At 42.8% G+C, this 20,210-nt stretch overlaps 1 protein-coding gene across 4 annotated transcripts in view; it reads left to right on the top strand.

The window, feature by feature from the left end:
• Positions 1-20,210, top strand: part of TULP4 (TUB like protein 4) — a 298,059-nt gene that overhangs the window by 227,283 nt on the left and 50,566 nt on the right. For all 4 annotated transcript variants that reach the window (XM_050949426.1, XM_050949427.1, XM_050949425.1 and 1 more), the window contains 2 exons: positions 1,500-1,634; positions 10,668-10,834. In XM_050949426.1, the coding sequence (XP_050805383.1) occupies positions 1,500-1,634; positions 10,668-10,834 (302 nt within the window). The remainder of the gene's footprint in view (positions 1-1,499; positions 1,635-10,667; positions 10,835-20,210) is intronic.

The raw sequence follows: 20,210 nt of genomic DNA, 5'->3' as shown, positions 1-20,210 counted from the left end.
CCCTTAATCATTTTTGTTGCCCTCCGCTGGACTGTTTCCAATTTTTCCACATCCTTCTTGTAGTGTGAGGCCCAAAACTGGACACAGTACTCCAGATGAGGCCTCACCAGTGTTGAATAGAGGGGAATGATCACGTCCCTCGATCTGCTGGCAATGCCCCTACTTATACGCCCAAAATGCCATTAGCCTTCTTGGCTACAAGGGCACACTGTTGACTCATATCCAGCTTCTCATCCACTGTAACCCCTAGGTCCTTTTCTGCAAAACTGCTGCCTAGCCATTTGGTCTCTAGTCTGTAACAGTGAATGGGATTCTTCCATCCTAAGTGGAGGAATCTGCACTTGTCCTTGTTGAACCTCATCAGATTTCTTTTGGCCTAATCCTCTAATTTGTCTAGGTCCCTTTGTATCCTATCCCTACCCTCCAGCATATCTACCACTCCTCCCAGTTTAGTGTCATCTGCAAACTTGCTGAGGGTGCAGTCCTCGCCATCCTCCAGATCATTAGTGAAGATATTGAACAAAACCGGCCCTAGGACTGACCCTTTGCTCATACCCCCCTTGCATGTAGGATATATTTGGACTCTGGTCAGAGAGTACACTAGTTAGCGCTTAACATTTAAAGCACTATAATCTGTAGGAGGCTAGTTACAATACTCAGATGCATTTATGATATTCCCGCAGAATCCCCCAATGTGATAAAATGTAGCAAGCAAATAATTGTAAGTATGATTATAAGATGTGTAATGCAGTATTATATGTATAGTACTTTATAGATGTGCTATGGTAGAAATGTCTGGTACCAAGTCTGTCACTTCTTGGTAACAGGGTCAGCTCCAGGCACCAGCTAAAGAAGCAGGTGCTTGGGGTGGCCAATACCAAGGGGCGGCCCTCCAGCCACTATTGGGGCGGCACGTCCAGGTCTTTGGCGGCAATTCAGCGGCAGGTCCCTCAGTCCCTGTTGGAACAAAGGACCTGCCGCCAAAGAGTGGAGTGGCACGATCGCGCTGCTGCGGCTTTTTTTGCTGCTTGAGGTGGCAGAAAACTTGGAGCCGGCCCTGCTTGGTAACACTGACTACCCAGTACTTTCAGACTCCAGCTGAAATGAATGGTGCCATCAGGGAGGGTGGAGGGGTTGTGGAGAGAGAGAGAGACATAGGCCTAAAATGGAACAACAATAGAGTTTCAGGCAGGAATATTAGAATACTGTAGAGAAGTGGAAAATTTGCTTTCAGTTTCTTGTGATCGCACTCTAGAGCTATTGTCCTTCGGATGGGGAGGGTACAGGTCAGAGATTGGTTTCATAGTGTCAGTGAGGCAGACTAACTATCCACGTGTGTTTTGCCTTTGCTCATATCCATGGGGAAAAAATAACCAGGCAGAATTCAAGTCTCAGAACTGGTCACTGTGACAGCAGGCTGGACTGAAATGTGTTTTTACCTGGATTTAATCACATTTGATAGCTCCTTTTTTGCTTACTTAACAATCTTGTTTTTGCAGATGGTCCAGCTGCATATCCGGTCCCAGTGCAGAACACCAAACCACTACTCACTGTCAGCTTCACGTCAGGAGACATTAGTTTAATGAACAACTATGATGACTTGTCTCCTACTGTCATCCGCTCAGGGTTGAAAGGTACAAGAGAGAGACATCCTCTCCCCTCACATACAGTTTTTCTTCTGATGTTTTAATTTATTTATTGTCTATATGGTTGTGTTTAGTGTCTTGCCTCTTATAGGCTGGTACCTGCTACAGTGATTCTCACTGTCAGCAGTGACACCTACTGATATAAAAGCAAAGCACAGTTATTAGACTTCTTGCTTTTGAAATAAGTTGATTTTATATTTTTAGGAGGCATTTCTGATATTAAAACCTAATGAAACAGTTTGCTTTCCTCCAGGCTAATGCCATAACGGTCCTGTCTATATGTGGTTGTTTATGAATGCCCAGGTAACTTAGTTTTCTTTGTATCCTAAATTCATTATGGGATCAGTCATTCCTGTAGCAGCCAAATGTAAGTTATAGCTGGTAGAGTTATTGAGTACTAGGTAGAAATATTAAGATGCAAGTCATTGTGAGAAAAGGAAAACTCCAGTGATTAGTTATAATACCTTAGATAGCTAAATATTTACTAAGTTCTGTTTGTCTATGTGCGCATGCACACCTCCTTGCAGAGTAAGACATTGTCATCAAACTGCCACCCCAACTGGAAGCGGTGTCTTGTGTTTTAGTAGGCATATGCCTGCCACAGATTCCCCTTTCAGACTCCACAGAAATAGTCCACAGAGTCTTTCTGCAGATATATAGGCCTTGAGGGGTCAATTTTATTACAGATGTCCCATGTATATTAATCATAACAAAAGTCCTATTACCATAGTCCAGATTTCCCCAGCATAGTCTGAACAGTGTAACATACCGCCCTAGGGTCCCTCACTGTGCTCCATTTCTCTGGTGCAGCCATCTCCAGTCCTCATACTAGGACAGCTGGGAATCATTAGGAAAGGGACAGATAATAAAAAAAAAAAAATCATATTGCCTGTGTATAAATCCATGGTACACCCACACCCTGAATACTGCGTGCAGCTCTGGTTACCCCATCTCAGAAAAGACATATTGGAAGAAAAGGTACAGAAAAGGGCAACAGAAATTATTAGGGACATGGAACAGCTTCTGTATGAGGGGAGAATAATAAGATTGGCCACTGTCTGAAGATACTGGGCTAGATGCACCATTGGTCTGACCCAGCATGGCCAATCTTGTGTTCTTATCCCTTCCACCTGGAGTGCCACGCCGCTCTTCCCAACAGAAACCCCCATAGTGTCTCTGCTGGGCACATCCTTGCCAGGGGAACATGCCTCATTCTCCTGGCCCTCTCAGTTCCTCCAGGTCTAGCTCTCTGGCCCTGGAGATGTCAGCTGGTAAGCTTCTCTGCTGCTGCCCAGCCATCAGCCCTCTCTGGCCCTTGTCTTCAGCCCTCTGGCTTAGAGATAGCAGGCAACTCTCTTCCCTGCTTCTCCTGCCTTCAGCCCTCTGACTCGAGCACTCTTGGGGACGCCATCCAGCAAACCCATCTTAATGCTCTCCTGCCTTCAGCTTCCCCCCAGGTCCCAAACATAGTCTCCTAGCCAATTCCTCCCTCTTCAGCTTTCCCCAGAGACTTCCCAATCTCCTACCTCTCCTGACTGACTCTCACAAGGACTCTCTCCCTCATTGAGTCTCCTCTGACTGACTCTGGCAGCCCTTACCTGCCCTTCCTGATTGAACCAGTCTGCTCTGGCACCGAGGGAGCTGGACCTACTTGATTTACTAGGGCCAGCTTCCCTGTGACAGGCCCCAATTCAACAAAAAAAGTACTTAAGCACATCCTTAAAATTAAGTGTGTGATTAAGTCTCATGGTATAATAGCAAAACTGCTATGCTGAATCGGGTCCTAAGATACTTCTCAGAGTGGGTAAGAGAGGCAGAATCTGGCCTCGAAGATAGTGTATTGCAGTAGGAGTCTGGAGATTTGGGCTCTGTTCCTGGTTCTGCTGCTGGGTGACCTTGGGCAAGCCACTTCAGCTCTCTGTACCTCAGTTTCCCCATCTGTAAAATGGGGATAATGATACTGATCTCCTTTTATAAAGCACTTAGTGCTCTATAGATAAGAAACAATATATGAGCTGCATGTTATAATCATAGACAGGCAAAAGTGTATTTTCAGTCAGAAGAAAAAAGAATTGAAGAAATGAGCTTATTGACCTCCTGATATTTACAATATCCACACAAACAAAAGCTACAACTTCATCCTTAACACCTCTGTTTTAGGAATTAACGTAAAACAAAATATTTACACAAAATGCACTATGGTCATTTCACCCTTTGCCATTTTTTATGCATCTGTGTAACACACACCATGTACAATTATAGGCATGCGAAACCTTAAATTAGAGTGAATAAATGAAGACTTGGCACACCACTTCTGAAAGGTTGCCGACCCCTGCTATATGTACTATTGTTATAGTAGTGCGCTGAAATCTTCAGTGCTTGAGCTCAGACCATGGATGAGGGGGTTAGTGGCTGAGTTTGCTGGGGGAAAATGAAATCACTTGAGCAAATTTGGGGGACTTTTTAGTAAGATTTTTTTTAATTATGCACTTTCCCATTGTTTCAATTAGACATTTTGCACGTGGTTAAATCAAACACTTCTGATTTTCCAGATCTGAGAATAAATTCAAGCCTGAATGCAACACGAAGTGCATTTCTTAAGGATTTGCCAATTGTGTAACATCATGATATTTTTCCAGATTCAAATGATTTTCTTTAAACATGGTTTGATATTTCAAGTCCCACTGAGCCAGGGCTGAGTATTCAAGATTCAGATTATGTAAAGAATAGCTGGGTTTAGGTCGCTAGTATTAACAATGATCTTTTAGAAGCTCCCCATGTAAGGTGACTTTTGTCATAGTAGATCCAGATACGTGGATCCTGGAAGCCTCTCTAGTAAAGCCTGGAAGCTGTGCAGAGAAAAAGTGCCCTCAGTCCAGGAAATCTTTGGCACAGGCTTCTGATCAAGGAAGTTGTTAGCTTTGGTGAGTTCAACAAGACAGCCAGCCCCAGGTTTCATTTTTTCTTTTATTTCCACTAATATTATGTCTTTAAAAGTCTGGAAAAATACACGTTAAAAAACTAGTGGTATCTCAGAATTAATCTTGAATTATCAAAAACTTCAAAGTCTGGAGGTTGCAGTAGTTGAAATTGGTCCTCCAAGATTAACTCGGCTACCTTTCACACTGGTTGTATCTTCTAGCCCGGTTTTCTTTTAAAATATAACCTTTAGAATACTATTGTTGGTTTGTTATTCCTGTGTATAATAAAAAAGAACATGAGTCAATGCTGCTGTAGTGTAGGGGCCCTACATTTTGGAATTTCCTGTCTTATGAGCATTAGCTATTTCGGCCCTAACATTGCATTAAATATAGGTTTTTGCATAGACTTATACTACTACTTTCTGGGGGCAGATCCTTAGCCACACCATGGTAGTTTGGCACAGTTGGTGTAAAGCTGCCCTAAAATCAGCTTGGTTAGCTTTGGGAAGATCCACCCTGCATAGGGGGATCCTTGGGTGACATGGAGGCTCCTATGCTGCCTATCCTCGTGCCCTCTCCAGGCCAAGGGGTTCAGTCAGGGAAATGGTGTCATGGTGGGAGGAACCCCTATGATCTGGGAATCCCCAGCTGCCAGAATGGCTCCTTAGTGCCAGAGGGAGCTGGGACAGTTTAGAGCTGCTTTCTTGTCTAATGTCCACCAGGGGACTGGCCCAGCGCTCAGTCAAGGATCAAGAGACACAAGCCATATCCCGTTCCGTTTCCAGGGATCTGGGCCTATATCTGTCTGTCTCTTCTCCCACTACCCTATACTAGATGGAATATCAGACCTGCTGAAGTATGTATGATCATGTAACCTCCCCACCCCAGGGGCTAAATGCTAGTGCACAAGCTATCGTACCGGCATCTTTATTGTGCGCCTGTGTGATTGATTTCAGTTGGAATGGAGGATGTTTAGCACCTTGTAGGATCAGGCTATGGAGAGGCAATGGGGGAGATAGAGAGAGAGAGAGGTCATATCACCATTTTGTGGCTTGAGCCTGCCTATGATCTGCTGTATACCTGTAGGTATTTCAGGGATTGCTGCTGTAAGTATATTCATATTTCCCATGTTTTTTCTTCTTGTCAAGAGAGTTGTCATGCATCTTTGTAACTTTTGGTGGTTATCATCTCATGCTAAGAATGTGGGAGAACACCACACAGAGTTTCTCTGTGCTCTCTAGCCACAGAGGGCACTACTAGAAGTGCCTCATATTAACTGTAAAAGCAGTAAAGAATCCTGTGGCACCTTATAGACTAACAGACGTTTTTGAGCATGAGCTTTCGTGGGTGAATACCCACTTCTTCAGATGCAACTGGATAGTCTTCAGTATTGCATGTGAACTCTTGTCTATGAGTCTGTGTTTGAAATATGCATATATTGCTCTGTGGACTCTGCAACAGGCTCCTCCGTCTGTATAGACTGCTGAAGGCTGCTATATGTATTTTCTAAAGAAGCCCTCTCTGAAAATATCACACCCAAAGCAACATCAACATATTTTTGCTGTTATATCAGCTTTGCTTTAGGTGTAAAAATTTCTGTCAGTCACTTTGCCAGGAACATTCATATTATGTTGCATTAGGAAAAAAGCTGCTTTCGCTGTGGGAAGAAAATTTGCTTTTCCCTAAACTCAAATTCCTCTTTCCAGCCACCAAAGACTCATGGAAATTCTAACAGACCTGAGGCAAGTTAAATATAGATTCATAGACTTTAAGGCTAGAAGGGATCATCATCATCATCTAGTCTGACCTCCTACCCACTGCAGGTCACAGAACCTCACCCACCCACTCCTGTAAAAGACCCATAAATATAGGTCCTGAACTAGTCAACAGTCTCCTTTAATCCGTACATTTTACCTTTTAATTTATGCTCTAGATAGAAGCTGTGCCTCTGCCCACACTGAACCCAACTCTGTTACATGAGTTGCTTTTCTTTCAGGCCTCAATTGTCCCCTGTGGGCACAGCCCAGAATAAGAGTTTGTATGGAGTAACGTTGTCCCAGAAGTAATGTGTCCCAGAGCTCCGAGGCATTTAACTTGTATCTGCTACTACACCTCTTCAGGGGAGGCAGCTTACTATTCCTCGTGTGGCAGGCCAGTTCTGGTGGCTTTTATCATCACCAGGAAAGCTGAACTAACAAGACACATTAAATATAGTCTTTACCAGGATCACTCTGCTTGTGATCCTTCCACTTCTTCCCCCCCCCCCCACATATGCCTCCCATCAGTCTCTGTCTGTTTAAACTTTAAGGTCCTTGGGGCAGGGACTGTGTCTTCTGCATTTGAGAAGTGCCAGGCCCATTCTGTGTGAGACCACAAACTAAATAATAATGATATAAACTGTAACTGTAATTATTCAAAGGCCAGATTTCTAAACCCAGAAATCTACATAAGCCACACTAATGTCCTTGTTTTCTTTCTTGAAATGAGGACAAGAAAGAGGCCAAAAAATACTAGAAATGAGATCCTCACCTCTACTCTGGCCTCTTTGCAGCAGGTAAAAGACGGGGAGCAGCATAAATGGGTTGTAGAAGCCCCAGTTGCTGCCAGGGAAGATTCTCGTGGTGCAGGAACTGAGGAAGATAGCTGTGAGGCTGTTATTCAAGGACACCCCCCACACACACAATCCCTGACATAGGGGCATGTTGGGGGAGGGTGGCTGTGGGGGGAAGAGGGACATATTAGGAGTGGGGCTGCAGCACACAGCGTTGTGCAGATTCCAGAGACGCTGCCATAGCTTAGACTTCAAAGCTGTCTCAGTTATGCTGGGAGCCACCCCAGCTTCTGGAGCAGGCCAGGATCAAGAGGGCACAAAGGTGGCTTATATCCACCATAATCCCCCTCTTCCTACTAGGTTGAGAGTTCAGGTATGGCACAGCATCTCACCTAGGACTTTTGCCCAAAAGAGGTTGTTCTGTTCTCTTGGGTAAACCTAGAATTAGGCAGGTTATTAGAAATGGGGTTGGTCTATCTGTCTCATTGATTTCTAATATGTCTGTCATAGTATTCTAGAAAGAGAAATTAGATCCCACTGTAGAAACATTTTCAGGGAGAGAATATCAAGGAACATCATGTATGCTAGTCTATGAAAAAATCCACTTGAGAAACAAACATCCTGCCTCTGATATGTTCAGAAGCATAGTCCCAGTGAGAAATATCAGAAAGGAAACAGTTGCAGTAATACAAAACCATATTAAAATTGCACATAGAAAATGACAAGTTGACAACTTAAAACAATTCTGAGATCCTTTCTGCCAACTCTCATTTCTATTCTGCGTCTTCATTTGAAGATCGCTTCTTGCCCATAAATGTCTACAAAAATTCTTAGAGAAACAAAGTGGGTGAAGTAATATATTTTATTGGATCAGTTTTTCTTGGTGAGAGAGATAAGGTGGAACAGATTGTTTGACATAAATAGTTAAGAACATAAGAATGGCCGTACTGGGTCAGACCAAAGGTCCATCCAGCCCAGTATCCTGTCTTCCAAATGTGGCCAATGCCAGGTGCCCCAGGGGGAGTGAGCTCTCTCCTGCTGTCCATCACCACCTCTGACAAACAGAGGCTAGGGACACCATTCCTTACTCATCCTGGCTAATAGCCATTAATGGACTTAACCTCCATGAATTTATCCAGTTCTCCTTTAAACACTGTTATAGTCCTAACCTTCACAACCTCCTCAGGTAAGGAGTTCCACGAGTTGACTGTGTGCTGTGTGAAGAACTTCCTTTTATTTGTTTTAAACCTACTGCCCATTAATTTCATTTGGTGGCCCCTAGTTCTTATATTATGGGAACATGTAAATAACTTTTCCTTATTCATTTTCTCCACATCACTCATGATTTTATATACCTCTATCATATCCCCCCCCTTAGTCTCCTCTTTTCCAAGCTGAAAAGTCCTAGCCTCTTTAATCTCTCCTCATATGGGACCCGTTCCAAACCCCTAATCATTTTAGTTGCCCTTCTCTGAACCTTTTCTAGTACTAGTATCTTTTTTGAGATGAGGAGACCACATCTGTACGCAGTATTTGAGATGTGGGCATACCGTGGATTTATATAAGGGCAATAAGATATTTTCCATCTTATTCTCTATCCTCTTTTAAACATACTTCGAGGAATCATTCATGGAATAGTGGCCCATTAACACCAATCCACTTATGGGGAGGAGGGAAGCAGGAGTAGGGGGTTAGTGGGTTATAGATTGTTGTAATAAGCCATAAATCTAGCTTGTCTGTTCAGTCCATGATTTTTAATGTCTAGCAGAGTTATTAATTTAAGTTCCCAGACTCATCTTTTGAAGATCTTTTATAGGTTTCCTTGAGGATGAGGACTGAGAGGTCAGATATAGCGTAATCGCTTTGTGAAAAGTGTTCACCCATAGGTGATATGCTGTTTTTGTCTTTTATTATTGTTCTGTGAGAGTTCATTCGAGAGTGCAGTGATTGTCTGGTTTCACCTACATAGTTGTTGTTGGGGCATTTGGTGCACTGGGTGAGGTACAGCACATGTCGGGGAGTTGTTTTGAAGGGCCAACCTCTCCAAGCTCATCAGAAGCAAGCTCCCCACAGACCAGCACACATCAACTCACAGTGGCACCAGACCCTGCCAGAACAGCAGCTGCAAAATCTGCAAACATTTCTACTGCTACGATGTTCAATACCCTCCACAACACACTTTTCAAGATCGATAGGTCCTACACGTGCCTATCACATGTTGTGTACCTCATTCAGTACACTAAGTACCCCAGTGACAACCATGTTATGATATGATACTATCACTGCACTGTCAAATGAACTCTCTCATAAAAATAATAAAAGACAAAAACACCATATCTCCTGTGGGTGAACACTTGTGAAAAAGCAATCACTCTATATCTCACCTCTAGTCCTCATCTTCATAGGAAACCTGCACAACACCTTCAAAAGATGAGCCTGGGAGTTTAAATTCATAACTTTGTTAGACACTAAAGATCATGGACTGAATAGAGACACTAGATTATTACAATAATCTGTACAATAATCTGTAACCCAACTAACCACCACCCATGGCTTTTTCCCCCTCCTTTATGACTGGAGAGGTGTTAATGGGCCTCTTCACCTTGAATGACCCCTTGAAACAATCTGTTCCACCTTGTGTTTAGCTATGACACTCTGAGTACATTTCTCAGACCTGAAGAAGAGCTCTGTGTAAGCTCAAAGACTTGTTTCTCTCACCAATGGAAGTTGATCCAATAAAAGATTTTACCTCAGCCACCTTGTCTCTTTAATATCCTGGGGCCACCACAGCTACAACAACACTGTATTCAAAAGGTTCTTGGCAGATCGAGCATCCCCGTCTGAGCACAGAGTTTGTCTGGCTTGCCTTCCATCTCAGGTTTAAAGGTAAAACTCTCTACAGGCCTGTTCTGTATTCCTTGCACACACATAACTGCCATTGACCTTGAAGGCAGAAACACAAAATATTATTCCTGTGTTCTTGCTGAAGTAGATAGAGGGCTGGAGGATGTCAGGGACAGAAATCAGCATCCCAAAATGAAGGCCTGGGCAGACGTCTGTAGGAGAGGGATCCCTATTGATCAAAAGAGATTAGCTGTGTGTGTATTGATATGTATATTGTATATAACATCAATAATACATTATTTTGCTCCTTGCTGATATTACATCCAAAATGTAGGCCCTGATATACATTGTAGATTCTTCGCAAAGCTAAAGATGGCAATATATTTTTTACACACCTGTTAAGTTTTATTTTATTAAAGATAGAGCAGATAACATTTTAAAAGTGCATTAAGTGACATATTAGCCTAAGTTTTATTGAAAGTCAGTGGGACGTATGCCTCTTAAGATCTAAGTTTTTAAAGGTGTTTAGGTATTGCTTTATTAAGTGTTGCAGCACCTAACTGACCTTGGAGTCTAATTCCTATTGACTTTCAGTGAAAGCTGGGCTCCTAAGTAACTTTTGATAATGGGACTTGCTACCCATATTGGTTGTGATTATTGGTGACAGTGTCCTACCCCACAGGTGTCTTATCTTTGTGATTTCAGATGTGGTGGTGCAGTGGTGTACACAGGGAGACCTGTTGGCTGTAGCAGGCATGGAAAAGCAAAGTCAGCTAGCTGACCTAGGTAGCAGTGCCATTCTGAAAAGTGCGCTCGTCAAATTCTACAATGTCCGTGGGGAACATATCTACACGCTGGAGACTCCTGTGCAGGTAAGGGATGTTTTTGAAGTTAGCCATGGTATTAATGCCAGAGCTTGAATAATTTTTCACCTACATTATCCCAATAATATAGGCAAACACTACCGAAGTGCTCAACTGAGTGTGTTTAACGAGTTCTAAGTCTTTGGAGCTCCTAGAATCTGAATTGCAGGAATGTATTTTATAATTAATTATTATTATGAGTATTATGGTCAGACCTTGAGGCTCAAACTGAGATTAGGACTCTATTGTGTGAGGCACTGTACAGACACCTAGGGAGAGGCAGTTGCACCAAAGACTTTACAGTCTAGACAAGACAGACAAAAGGATGAGAGATGAGGAACTAAAGAGCAGAGAGACTAAGGCACAGATTGTTAAAGATATTTAGGCATTGCTGTGGCCAGTGTTGTAATGCCTAACTGATTTAGGAGCTTAAACCTCATTTTCAAAAGGGATTTACACATTTAGGAGCCAATATTCTAGTGACAGTTAATGTGATTTTGGTTCTTAAGTGCCAGAATCCTTTTTGAAAGTGAGATTTAAGCTCCTAAATCAGTCAGGTGTTGCAATACTGAGCACAACACCACCACCTAAATATCTTTAACAACCTGTGTCTAAGTGCCTGACCCAAAGTCCCACTGGAAATCTGTGGCAGAACCAGGAATTGAACCAGGGACTCTCCTGAGTCTAAATCCAATATCTTAACCACAAGACTGCAAAGAATCCTGTGGCACCTTATAGACTAACAAAGGTTTTGGAGCATGAGCTTTCGAGGGTGAATACCTACTTCGTCAAATGCATGTAGTGGAAATTTCCAGGGGCAGGTATATATATGTGCAAGCAAGCTAGAGATAATGAGGTAGTTCAATCAGGGAGGATGAGGCCCTGTTCTAGCAGTTGTGGTGTAAAAACCAAGGGAGGAGAAACTGGTTGCCAACTACAAAACCAGTTTCTCCTCCCTTGGTTTTCACACCACAACTGCTAGAACGGGGCCTCATCCTCCCTGATTGAACTACCTCATTATCTCTAGCTTGCTTGCACATATATATATACACCTGCCCCTGGAAATTTCCACTACATGCATCTGACGAAGTAGGTATTCACCTATGAAAGCTCATGCTCCAAAACCTCTGTTAGTCTGTAAGGTGCCACAGGATTCGTTGCTGCTTTTACAGATCCAGACTAACACGGCTACCCCTCTGATACTTAACCACAAGACTGTCCTCCCTGTCTATTATCTCCTTACATATACAGGACAATTCTGTCTTAGTGTAGGGGTAGGACAACCTGATAGAATAGGAGGTCCTACGATGTATGAATCTTTTATTACTCTTATGGGCACAGATGGTATTATGGGTAAAACACAAAATTCTGAGTTGAGAGGGCTTGTTTCTGTTCTGAGATTCACCATAGATTTCCCACTTGAGCTTCGGCAAGTCACTTAATCTCTCTGAGTGAACTTTAGCAAAAGACCTATATGCCACTTAAGTCCACAAAATAAGACTTAAGTGGTGCTTATGTTTTCTGCTGGCTGTCTGAACAGGAATGAATTTCACCCTATGCCTTGGTTGGCTGTCTATAAAATGGGGACAACATCTCTTTCATTCTTCTCCATGGTGTTGTGAGGCTTAATGTTTAAGTGCTCTGAAATCCGCAAGTGATGGAATGTTCCATAGATATACATTATTAATTATTATGTATTTATTCTGCAATACCATGAGATGAAGTGGGTACAAAATGCTGAGTTAAGGACTTCATAGAAGTTAACTCCTGAATTTCCACATTTGTATTTATTTCTCTCTCAAGAGTAGCATACAATAATTAATTGCATACATTTTTAGTTTGGATTTAATTTTTTTTTGGTTTGTTTATTTTGTTTATTTATAATAATATGTTCCGCATCCAAGCTTGGGTGAAAAATATTAGGGACCCAAATGTGTGTATAGGCATCTAAGTGATGATTTAGCTGCTGGGGCTTGTCTACACATACAGTTGGTACCACTTTAACTATATTGGTATAGTTAGAACAATACAACCTCCCCCACCACCCAGGTGGATGCAGTTATGCCAGTATAAGGGCTTGTGTACATGGGGACACTTAAGAAGATGAATCTGAATTACCTAAAGGTGTGAATTTAAAGTGGATTAGATAGGCTGCTTTAAACCCCAGTGTGGATATCTCATTCAGAATTAAAGTGGCCTTAATTCAGTTTAGCTTCCAAGTAGAATAAAGCAAATTAAGGCCACTTTGGGTATAGCTACACTTGGAGGGGAAGGAGCTGGGAATTACCCACTTTGGGTATGGCTACACTTGGAGGGGAGGGAGTTGGGAGTTACAGGTATCTTCGTACAGCTGTGTAGGGACAGCACTGCAGTGTGGCCACACTGACAGCTACCAGCGCTGCAGTGTGGCCACATTTGCAGCATTTGCAGTGCTGTTGGGAGTGGTGCATTGTGGGCAGCTATCCCAGCGTTCAAGTGGCTGCAACGTGCTTTTCAAAAGAGTGGATGAGCGTGGGGGAGAGAGAGAGAGTGGATTTTTGGAGCTGTCATCTCCCTGCCTTGCAAGTTCTAAGGACTGGAACATACACATCACCAACCTGCAATCATTTTAAAAGTTTCGAGCCCTTCCCCCTATCATAACCTTAGTCCCAGATTTGGACCTTAGCGTCCAAAATATGGGGGTTAGCATGAAAAACCTCCAAGCTTAGTTACCAGCTTGGACCTGGTACCTGCTGCCACCACCCAAAAAATTAGAGTGTTTTGGGGCACTCTGGTCCCCCTGAAAAACCTTCCCTGGGACCCCAAGACCCAAATCCCTTGAGTCTCACAACAAAGGGAAATAATCCTTTTTCCCTTCCCCCCTCCAGGTGCTCCTGGAGAGATACACAGACACAAGCTCTGTGAAACTACACAGAGTGACTCCCCCTCTCTGTTTCCAGTCCTGGAAACAAAAGTACTTTCCTATTCCCCCAGAGGGAATGCAAAATCAGGCTAGCAAATACAACACACAGATCTCCCCGATTTCTTCCTCCCACCAATTCCCTGGTGAGTACAGACTCAATTTCCCTGAAGTAAAGAAAAACTCCAACCGGTCTTAAAAGAAAGCTTTATATAAAAAGAAAGAAAAATACATACAAATGGGCTCTCTGTATTAAGATGATACAATACAGGGTCAATTGCTTAAAAGAATATTGAATAAACAGCCTTATTCAAAAAGAATACAAATCAAAGCATTCCAGCACTTATATTCATGCAAATACCAAAGAAAAGAAACCATATAACTTACTATCTGATCTCTTTGTCCTTACACTTAGAAACAGAAGACTAGAAAGTAGAAACTACTTCTCCAAAGCTCAGAGAAAGCAGGCAGACAGACAAAAGAGTCAGACACTAAATTCCCTCCACCCAAAGTTGAAAAAATCCGGTTTCCTGATTGGTCCTCTGGTCAGGTGCTTCAGGTGAAAGAGACATTAACCCTTAGCTATCTGTTTATGACACGCCCCCCAAATTGCAGACAGTGGGGAAGCTCACTGGCGGCGATTTCCTTCTAGAACTTGAAAATAAACAGATTAATACAACACATGCACCTTTACATATACCCCTAAGTATATAACTAACAGACTTCTACATTTTAAGAACACTTTTTAACTACTGAATTTCAGGAAACTCTCACGGGAGAGTGCATCAGCTACTTTGTTAGAAGCTCCTGTGATGTGTTGAATTTCAAAATCAAAATCTTGGAGAGCTAAACTCCAACAAAGAAGTTTCTTGTTGTTCCCCTTGGCAGTATGAAGCCACTTTAGTGCAGCATGGTCTTTTTGTAGTTGGAACCGCCGTCCCCAAACATATGGGCGTAGCTTTTCCAGGGCGTACACAATGGCATAGCATTCCTTTTCACTGACTGACCAGTGACTTTCCCTCTCAGACAGTTTCTTGCTGAGAAACACGACAGGATGGAAGTTGTGATCTGTTGCTTCCTGCATGAGCACTGCTCCTATACCACGCTCAGATGCATCTGTGGTTACTAGGAATGGCTTGTGAAAGTCCGGGGCCCTGAGCACAGGGTCAGACATGAGCATCGCCTTAAGCTGGGTAAAGGCCTTTTGACACTCATCAGTCCACTTAACGGCATTTGGCTGGGTCTTTTTGGTCAGGTCGGTCAATGGGGCAGCGATTTGGCTGTAGTGTGGTACAAATCGCCTGTAGTATCCGGCCAAGCCTAAGAAGGATTGGACCTGCTTCTTGGACCGTGGGACAGGCCACTTTTGGATAGCATCCACCTTGGCCTGTAGGGGGTTTATGGTTCCTCGACCCACCTGGTGCCCCAGGTAAGTCACTCTGTTTTGGCCTATTTGACACTTTTTGGCCTTAACAGTTAGTCCTGCCTGCCTGATGCGCTCAAAGACCTTTTCCAGGTGTAGTAGGTGTTCGGGCCAGGAGTCTGAAAAAATGGCCACATCATCGAGGTAGGCAACTGCAAATTCTCCCAGTCCAGCTAGTAGACCATTTTGGTGTTTTTCCATGTCTCGGCGGTGGGCCAACTCTTCTTCTGCTTGTTTCCTTCGGTAGGCCACCTCTTCTTCTTCTAGTTTTCTTTTGTGTGCTGCCTCTTGGGCTGCCTGTTCTCTTTGGAAGGCTGCCAGTTTGATGCTTTCTTTTTTTTCTTTCATCTCCATCTGTCGCCTGTGTTCAGCTTCTTTGCTTTGTTCTTCGGCCTCAATTTTTGCCTTAGAAGTCATGGTTCCTGTTTTCTTGTGTTGGGGTGCCCTCCGGTGTTTATCTTCTGAACTGCAGGTTCTCTGTTGCCTCCTGAAGTCTGCCTAGCAACAGTGCCTTTAGCTAATTTTCACTGTTAAGTAAACCTGAAAAACCACTTTATTTGCATTCATATAGTGCTGGTAATGACTCTCAATGGGAGTGCTATTGTGTGACAAAAGACCCTCAACAGTCTCTTAATGGCTTCTCGCTTAACATGCAAGCCACAAACTGCCAGAGAGAGCAGAAAAAAAATTCTCTCTGGTTCCCTTTTAAAACCAACTGTTTCTCTCTGCTAAAAAGCCCTTAGCAGAGAAGAGAAAAATATAATATTCCTACTGGCTTCTGGATTCTGTCTAGATCCCACCCGCTGCTACACCATATCATAACCTTAGTCCCAGATTTGGACCTTAGCGTCCAAAATATGGGGGTTAGCATGAAAAACCTCCAAGCTTAGTTACCAGCTTGGACCTGGTACCTGCTGCCACCACCCAAAAAATTAGAGTGTTTTGGGGCACTCTGGTCCCCCTGAAAAACTTTCCCTGGGACCCCAAGACCCAAATCCCTTGAGTCTCACAACAAAGGGAAATAATCCTTTTTCCCTTCCCCCCTCCAGGTGCTCCTGGAGAGATACACAGACACAAGCTCTGTGAAACTACACAGAGTGACTCCCCCTCTCTGTTTCCAGTCCTGGAAACAAAAGTACTTTCCTATTCCCCCAGAGGGAATGCAAAATCAGGCTAGCAAATTCAACACACAGATCTCCCCGATTTCTTCCTCCCACCAATTCCCTGGTGAGTACAGACTCAATTTCCCTGAAGTAAAGAAAAACTCCAACCGGTCTTAAAAGAAAGCTTTATATAAAAAGAAAGAAAAATACATACAAATGGGCTCTCTGTATTAAGATGATACAATACAGGGTCAATTGCTTAAAAGAATATTGAATAAACAGCCTTATTCAAAAAGAATACAAATCAAAGCACTCCAGCACTTATATTCATGCAAATACCAAAGAAAAGAAACCATATAACTTACTATCTGATCTCTTTGTCCTTACACTTAGAAACAGAAGACTAGAAAGTAGAAACTACTTCTCCAAAGCTCAGAGAAAGCAGGCAAACAGACAAAAGACTCAGACACTAAATTCCCTCCACTCAAAGTTGAAAAAATCCGGTTTCCTGATTGGTCCTCTGGTCAGGTGCTTCAGGTGAAAGAGACATTAACCCTTAGCTATCTGTTTATGATACCCCCACCCCTCTTTTATTCACTAAATGCAAATTATGCACTCCGAGCTCCAACACGGACTCCCCCCTCTCCCTCCGCCCTGTGGCTTCTCTACTCAAGCAAACAGCTGTGAAGATTCCAAAGCAATTCCCCTTCCTCTTCTCGAGCAAACAGGAGCTGTGTTTGTTTTTTAGATAAGCAGCTCCCGGGAACCCGGTCTTCCGGTTTGTTGTGAACAGGCATTCTGGGATATCTCCTATACCCTGGAGGCCAATTACAGCGCTTTTGGTGGCCACACCTGTGGAGCAGCGCTGCATCAGCAGCGCTGCAATCGTTATACCGCAACCAGACCAGGTGTACAGCCAGCACTGCAGCCAGGGAGTTGCAGCGCTGGATGTGCCTTGCAGGTGTGGACAGTTACTAAGTTGCAGCGCTGTAAACCCACCACCAGTGCTGCAACTCTCCAGTGAAGCCATGGCCTTTAATTCTGAATAAGAGATCCACACTAGGGTTTAAAGCAGTCTAACTAATCCACTTTAAATGCACACCTTTAGTTAATTCAGATTAATTTTCCTCAGTGTCAATGTGTAGACAAGCCCCAAAAGTGCATATACCAGTATAACTATTTTGGTTATAGCAGTATAATTCCCCAGATAGGAAGCAGAATAAATAATATCAGTACAAGATACCTTTTTACTGGTATAACTGTGTCCACACTATGGACCATACTGGTATAAATATTTCAGTAAAAAAAAAAAAATCACATCCTAACCAAAATAATTATACTCTTACAAACACTGAGTGTAGACCAGGTTTAAGATTAGGGCCTGATTTTCATCTCACATTGGTTTGTGTAATTCTGTTGACTTCGATTAAATTAATTTGTAATATACACTGGTGAAATTGAGAGGAGGGGTGCCTAAACAAGGTACTTCGGATCTCTTTCTCCTGTCCTTTGTCCATTTAGATTATATGTGTCCACATGTTTGAACACTGGACATAATAATATTACTATCTAAGTCCGGGATTGGCAACTTAAAGATACTAGCCACTAAAATCCTTTGGCAGGTCGGGGAGTATTGGGTCTTGCCTCCAGGGGCGGGAGGGTGTCCTGTTCCTGGGTGGTGGGAGGCCCTAGGCGGGCAGGGTTCGAGAGCAAGCCTGCCTTGCACTCACCCCACAGCAGTAGCTCTGGTCCTGCGGTGCTGGACCCAGCTCCCTCCTCCAGCCCATTGGATCTCACCACAGGGTATGTGATGTGTGCATATGTGCAGGCCAGCTTTCCACTTCCCCCCCGTGATGCCCCACCCTGTCACGCCCCTTTCTTAGCCCTAGTGCTCCCAGACCTCCTGCCCTGAGCTGCGGCTGTGGCAGACCAAATAAAATGTTCTGGTTGACCAGATGAAGCCCCTATCCCTGATCTAAGTAGCAATGTACTAGAATTTGTAGATCACTTGGATTACTGACAAAATCAGCTAGAACCTGTTATTGCACAAAAAGATTGTTAGTGACATTTGTTATTCTACATGGCTGCTCCAAAGATACATGTAGTGGACAGACTGAGTCCCCACTCCCAGTAATTTGTCTTATGAACACCAGCACCAGTAAAATCAGTACTCTGCTGGAGAATGGCAGTCAGTGCTGTGATGGGATTTTATAAAATTGACCATTGGCAATTGAAAGGGAATGAGTGGGAAGAGGAGAGTTTGTCACATCTCAAACTCTGCTATGAAAGCTGTTTCCTCTACAACAGGCAGTGTATGAATTGGATGGTGCATTTATTTTATATCAGCACAGTTCTTGATTTAATTAATGGCAAAAAAGTTAAGCAGCACTGAACATTGCAGAGATCAGATTACTGGTGCAAAATTGATCTGGTGTAAGGCGCTCCTGGTTCATATGTCTGATAAAGCAGTTACCTGGTATCTTCACTGTAAAATACATTAAACTGTTATTGTTTATGCTGTTTGTATATTCTGGATGTTTTGGTGGGGATTAAGTGACAATTTATTGGGTAGTTTATAAAAATAACTCAGTGAAAGCCGCTGTAGAATTTATATTCAGTTTAGTTAGATTGTACATTACTTGGTGTAAGGCCACAGCTAGCCACAGAGTAGGAATAAGAACCTCAGAACTGTTCACTTTGGTTTATTCATAATGATGATGATGATAATCTGTCACAGTTTCTCTTGAGAACAAACTGTGCTTTATGTCCCCATCTTCTCCTCCTGCTTTGGTACAGTTTGGTGTCTAACATCTGGTTATCAACTCTTAATCCCTGACCATCAATGAGTGATTATATTGTTCATAAATGGATAACCTAGTTTTCTGGCTGTGATCTCTGAATATAAATATCATAAGCAAGGGGATCATGCTCCATTAGAAGTATTCAATCCAGCCTAAGATTTATATGAAAAATAATTCACAGTTGGGAGAGTGTAGACATCAAGGTGTAACAGCTTTTGGCATATTTCCCTGTCAGTGGCATTAACCCAACACCCACAGCTCCCCTTAATATCACAAAATGGCATATACAAAAAACCTGGATAGACTGAACAACAGTGGCAGGCCTTGAACCAGTATTGGAATTTACTTTGAGGCACCACGTACTCTCAGCTCCTGTTGAACTCACTGAGAGTTGAGGGTGTTCATCATCCCACGGTACTGAGCCTTCATACATTTCTCTTATTGGAACCATCCCCTGTGCACAGCTATCTGAATAAAAATCTCAAAGATCTGTAATATTGGGGTATCAACTGCACTTGCAGTTCTAGTGCTTGTTTATACAAAGAATATATTTTAAAGCAGGGGTTCTCAAACTGGGGGTCGTGTGGTTATGAGGGGTCATGAGCTGTCAACCTCCATCCCAAATCTCGCTTTGCCTCTAGTATTTATAACGGTGCTAAATATATTAAAACGCATTTTTAATTTTTAAGGGGAGAGGGGTCACACTCAGAAGCTTGCTATGTGAAAGAGGTCACCAGTACAAAAGTTTGAGAGCCACTGTTTTAAAGGCTGCCCATAAACTGTAAACTAGTCAAAGGAATACTGTTTGTTCCTGTAAATCTAATTGTTCAGCATTTCTTTCCCCCCACCCAAATCTGATCAAGCAAAGATAAGCCAAATTCCTTTCTTTAGTCATTTTGTTTTTCAGTAATGCTTCTCTTGCATTTTAAAATAGAATAAAAATAGTAAAATGCCCTTTCATGCATTCTTTATTGGAGGAACATTTACAAACCGTTTGTATTTATTTAACTATCATAACCCTTTCTCCTGCATTAAGCAGAGACAGTGATAATAATAATTGGACTTACTCAAGACTCTCATTAGAGTCTTGCTAAAATTGTTTATCAGAAATGCTGCAACCCAGTTCTGTCATTTCAGAATTACTCACTAGATGTGTGTC

Source organism: Gopherus flavomarginatus, chromosome 4, assembly GCF_025201925.1.
Source record: "Gopherus flavomarginatus isolate rGopFla2 chromosome 4, rGopFla2.mat.asm, whole genome shotgun sequence".
NCBI lineage: Eukaryota > Metazoa > Chordata > Testudines > Testudinidae > Gopherus > Gopherus flavomarginatus.
Note: the sequence above shows the minus strand (reverse complement) of the source record. Positions and strands in the feature narration are given on the sequence as shown.